This window comes from Atta cephalotes (genome assembly GCF_000143395.1).
Source record: "Atta cephalotes unplaced genomic scaffold scaffold00011, whole genome shotgun sequence".
Taxonomy (NCBI): Eukaryota; Metazoa; Arthropoda; class Insecta; order Hymenoptera; family Formicidae; genus Atta; species Atta cephalotes.
The window spans coordinates 4,114,657-4,119,980 of record NW_012130075.1 but is presented as its reverse complement, the minus strand read 5'-3'; the positions used below and the strand labels follow the sequence as shown (position 1 = coordinate 4,119,980).

General features: G+C 36.2%; 1 protein-coding gene across 1 annotated transcript; it reads right to left on the bottom strand.

The window, feature by feature from the left end:
* Positions 1 to 770: 770 nt before the first annotated feature.
* On the bottom strand, positions 771 to 4,926 carry LOC105617140 (histone-lysine N-methyltransferase SETMAR-like). The gene is made up of 3 exons (XM_012198713.1): positions 4,777 to 4,926; positions 4,397 to 4,695; positions 771 to 978 (listed from the first exon to the last, which is right to left on the bottom strand). The coding sequence occupies exons 1-3, from the start codon at positions 4,924 to 4,926 to the stop codon at positions 771 to 773; spliced, it is 657 nt and encodes a 218-aa protein (XP_012054103.1).
* Between the last annotated feature and the right edge of the window lie 398 nt (positions 4,927 to 5,324).

Here is a 5,324-nt window from a genome sequence, read left to right as displayed (position 1 = left end):
TCTCCATATGTATAAAAAAAATTGAGATAGACTTCTGAAAAGATGAACCCTCCGATTTTATCGATTGACTATTGTATTTTGATGCCTTGATTACGAATATGATAATGAAAATTGTCGACAAAATCATTTTCAAGGTTTCAAATATTTAAAAATTATTTTTTTCACATTTTTTCGCATGTTTTGCATGGAAAATCGTGCGCCCTTTGATAGGGAGGAAAATGAGATGGGAGTCGCTTCGCGTGGAAGTCATGCCTTGGTAGGAGCGAGATAGGGTGAGAGTAGCTTCGCGTTAGAATCCTGTATATAAAGAGCCATTGATGTCTGAATTTCTGATTGGCAGTCTAATATATATTCTGATTGAGTATCTCCTCTTAAGTGAAGCAGCCATATTGTGACCGCAGCTGATTACACAGACTGTGTACTTAGAACATAAACGGAAAGGGAATAGAGCGCTGAACTTGATGCCAAAATTTGTGCGAGAGAGAAATGTAGTAACGGATAAATGCGCATGCGTCTGTTCCTCGTTCCTGCTGTCTAGAGAGATAAATTTCACAATCACTGCTTCCCAACTCCACATGTGTACTTGAACAAGAAAATACCGGAATCCTTGTCGGCGAACATTTATCCCTTATTACCTTTCTCTCTTGCACAAATTTTTGCATCAACGCTAGTCATAGACAAATATAAGCAATGTTCCTTCCATATACTACATAGGCTGAAAAGTCCCGGGATTTTTAATGAAAATAAACGTTTTTTGGGCAAAGTTATATTTATTTATACAACTCAACATAGTTGCCTTCAAGAGCGATACACTTGATATAGCGATTTTCCAACATTTCGATGTCCTTTCTGTAGTACGAAACGTCTAAGCCTTCGAAATACGCCTCGGTTTCCGCGATGATTTCCTCATTCAATCTCTTTCCCTGGAAAGCCACCGCTTGAGGTTTGGGAACAGATAATAGTCGTTGGGGGTCAAGTCTGGAGAATACGATGGATGAGCAATCAATTCGAATCATAATTGGTCCAATTTGGCCATCGCTTTCGTGGACGTGAGTGACGATATGTTATCGTGATGATACAGAACGAAGGCGAAAATAGCGCCATTTAAACGACTGTAGCTTGTAAACGAATGAACGAAATGTCATGAAACTTCATACATAAACTAGTGACAGATGAACTTCTCGAAATGAATCATATTCATTTTTTAGTGGCGCCACCTATTGAAAAATCCTGGGACTTTTCAGCCCATGTAGTATGTTCTAAGGCTGTGTAACACAGCTGACACACATAACCTCAATCGTTAATGGAATACAGAACTCATTCCGGTAACGAAAACAACAGAGTACATTTTTCTTTTTCAATTTTGGCTCCTGCCTTTAGTAAATCAGGGAGATTAATAATTCCACAACGAAGTGCAGAATATTGGAGGTTGGAACAAGGTTGAAATATATTTATTTTTTACGACACTGGAGCGATCCAAATAAAACGGCGCAGGAGTGATGGTAGGAATTCGATTTGATGATGAAGGTTCGATGTCGGATCTCTTTATACAGAGTGCATCACCAAAATCTGGACAAATTTCCGCTATATTGTGTCTCCGCCAGAGGTTGTTGTTGTCATCCGAAAAAGCTTGATGCTTCTAGTAAACTGTCATATTTTCAAAAGAGCCGCGATGTTGAAACCAAGTGCGGAGTATAATCGAAGAGCCGCGATCATCGAAGGCCTTCGCGCTGAGCGCTCAGCAACGGAAATAATTCGGTTCTTTGGATATCAGAGATCAACCATTTATGACGTTGTGACAAAATATACGCTTTAGAATAGTCCAGTCGAAGGTTCCAGTATGCTAATGAGGAAGAGTTACTCGAAAGAACCGCAAACGTCCCCGCAATCATTGAAAGGGTTCAAACGCTGATTTCGGATGATCCAGGGCAATCGTTGCGAAAATTAGCATCGATTGTTGGTGTAAGCGAACCAACATTGTGTCGAATTGGATCCGAGGAGGATCTTTGATACAAATCGTACACATTAAAGATACGACAGATGCTCTTTGAGGCTGCCAGGACAAATCGAGTTGCTCGTCTCCCATTCTCGGCTCCCATTCTGGCCTGCCAACAATCCAGATTTAAATCTCTTGGTCTACTATGTATGGAGCGTAATTGAAAGAGTCACAAACAAGTCTCGACATCTCAATGTGACATCATTAAGGACTACTATTGAGGTAGCATTCATCGGCATAAACAGCACTACATTAACAGAATAGAGAACTATTATTAGAGAATAGAGCTATTCAAGCTAATGGGGAATGTATCGAATAATTATGCTTTACAGGGATTCTCCAAGTGCCATGTAAAAGGATTTTTTTGTAATATTTAATTTTTCATTAAAAATATTTTGTTATTTTTGTAAAGAAATTGTTCGATTTGTTCGGATTTTGGTAACGCACCCTGTATAAGGACTCTACTTCGTGAAAGTCCTAAGCAGGGGAGGGGAGAGGGGATAAAACGGGAGTCGCTTCGCGTGGAAATTGTGTGCTCCTGAGCAGAGGGAGATGGAGTCGTTTTGCGTAGAAGTATGCCCCTAAACGCATAAAGTGTGTTCTCTTTCTATAGAAAGAGAAATATAAAATATATTAAACAAGATTCAGTACCATTCTTATGATACAAAACAGGCCATATTCAAAGTCGATTCTTAAAACTGTCTTAAGATGTCATAAGTCAATTCGAGGAATATATTAGTATCTTAAGACATTATTTAAGATAGTTTTAAAATAAAAACGGACTATGAATATCGTCCCATGTTTTTTAGCGTTTCACAGTTGGCAGCCTTTTCTCCTCACGCGACATTTATAGATAGAAACGGCGGAGATTTAAAGAGAGATAACAGTGTGCTCAGTTTAGTTTGTATGTTATCCCTTCCATCATGGATATCATTCAGTTCAAAAATAGCATAATTAAGTTATTATAAACGTGAATATTCGCATATTCGCCATTTTTATTTCTTTCCCAACTCCTTGTTTTGTTCTGCTACTGAACTGAGGAGGTTATGATCGTTATGGTTGTTATAGGTTATTCAATCAGAAATAGTTCCTCGAAAAGTCGTCGTTTCGATACGATGGAAAAATTGCTGATTCGAAACTTGCATCGAAATTTCAATATTTTCGAGTGATAAAAAATTATGTATGTAGAGAGTGCAATGAGAATTTGATATATTTTCGGTATAAATTTGTGATACATAATCTTATATATTTTGAATATTTTCGTTCAAAGATCGACTTTTTTTTCGATTTTATTTCGATAATTGCAATATCGCTTTAAAAGCTCATAAAAGCTTTCTCAAAATTTTTCAGAATTTATAGATAATTTTATAACTTTTTAGAAAATTGTGGAATTTTTTTATACGAATCGGGATATTTTTTACAATTGTCGATAAAGTCTACATCTTTTCTTCTAGTAATTCTTTATATCTTATTTTATTATTCTATTCCTGCTGAATAATATTACTTTTATTTGTAGTTTATTATTTTGTAGTTTATTTAATATAATCTTATTATGTCATTTTTGTATTGAGGAATTTTAGAGAATAATGTTTCTTATCTATAAACAACCTATTAGCTCAACCATAAACAAACACAAAATCAAGGAAAAATATCATCGACTCTATCAAAATCTAGTTAATTCTAGCTTGAAAAATCGATATCGAAACGATCTCGATTTTTAAATTAATGAAATTTAAATATTCTATCATACAAATTTCCAATATCATTTGGAAGTATAAAAATACTACTAGTATCACTGCTACTGCAGTAGTACTACTGATACGCAATAGTGTCAATGCTGAGCCAGTAGTGTTACTACTGTAGTAATATATAGCGACATATGACGTAACATACTACCTCGATCAAAAAGTTCCCGGAATTTATTCAGAAAATTCAAAATACAAGTTTTATTCATCAAAAGTGATATTGTCCCCTTCAAAATACTCTCCAGTCGATTGTAACGCATTTATGCCAGCGCTTGATCCAGCTCTCGAAACATTTATGGAACTCTATTGTTGTATAATCATCAGAGCCATCTTCGATTTTTCCATTACCTCCTTTCGGTTGTTAAAACGCGTTCCCCGTAATGGTTTTTTGACTCGATCGAATAGAAAAAAATCGCAGGGAGCCATATCAGGTGAATTCGATAGCTGTTGGATGGTATTCGTTTTGTTTTTGGTCAAAAATTCACGGATAATGATGGTATTGTGCAACGGTGCGTTATCATGGTGTAAAATCCACGAGTTGTTTGTCCACAAATTCTTTCTTTTTTGGCGAACTGCTTCATGCAAACGTCTCATAACGTCCAAATAATACTCTTTATTAACTGTCCTTCTGGCAAAAATTCGTGATGTACAATACCGTTGTAATCCATGAAAATCGTGAACATCGCTTTCTTTTTCGACTGAAAACGATGTGATTTTTTTTGGTCTTGATTCATTTGAAGCTTTCCATTCACTCGCCTGATGTTTGGATTGCGTGTCGTACTCATAAACCCACATCTCATCTCCAGTAATGATACGTTTGATGAATGTTGGGTCGGATTCAGCCTGGAAATCATGTCTTTGGCGATGACAACGCGGTCCCTTTTTTTTGAAATTCAGTTCCTTCGGGACCAATTTTGCAGCAACACGGAAACCCAAACCATTAACTACAATGTCCTGAATGGATCCATAATCAATGTTTATCCTCTGCCAGTTCTCTGATAGTTAATTTGCGGTTATTGATTAACATTTTCTCACTTTATTGATGTTTTCGTCGGTTTTCGATGTCGACGGCCTGCCACTGCGTTCGTCATCCTCGACGGACTCACTACCACTTTTGAAGCGTTCATGCCACTCATAAACGGCTGTTTTCTTTAGAGTATCACTGCCGAAACAATTTCCCAACATTTCCAAGGTTTTCACACCATTGAATTCATTTTTAACGCAAAATTTAATACAAACTCGTTGTTGCAAATTCAACTCCATTTTTAAAACTGTAAAAAATCGAAAATACGTGCAGAGGTAGATGTACTCAAGAACGGCGTAACTTTTACAAATGTCAAGCTATGGTGATAAAATTTGGTGGGAATGTCAATGATAGATGTGGTCCCTATCAAACCTAACCAAAAAAAAACAGAACTCAAATCAGCTGACTCAGAGCACCACCTGGTGATAATTCTGGGAACTTTTTGATCAAGATGGTAGAACTACTTCCAATAATTGTAAATATTTGGTATAAAGAATTTATTAGAGTAAAAAGTACATATATATATATATATATATATATATATATATATATATATATA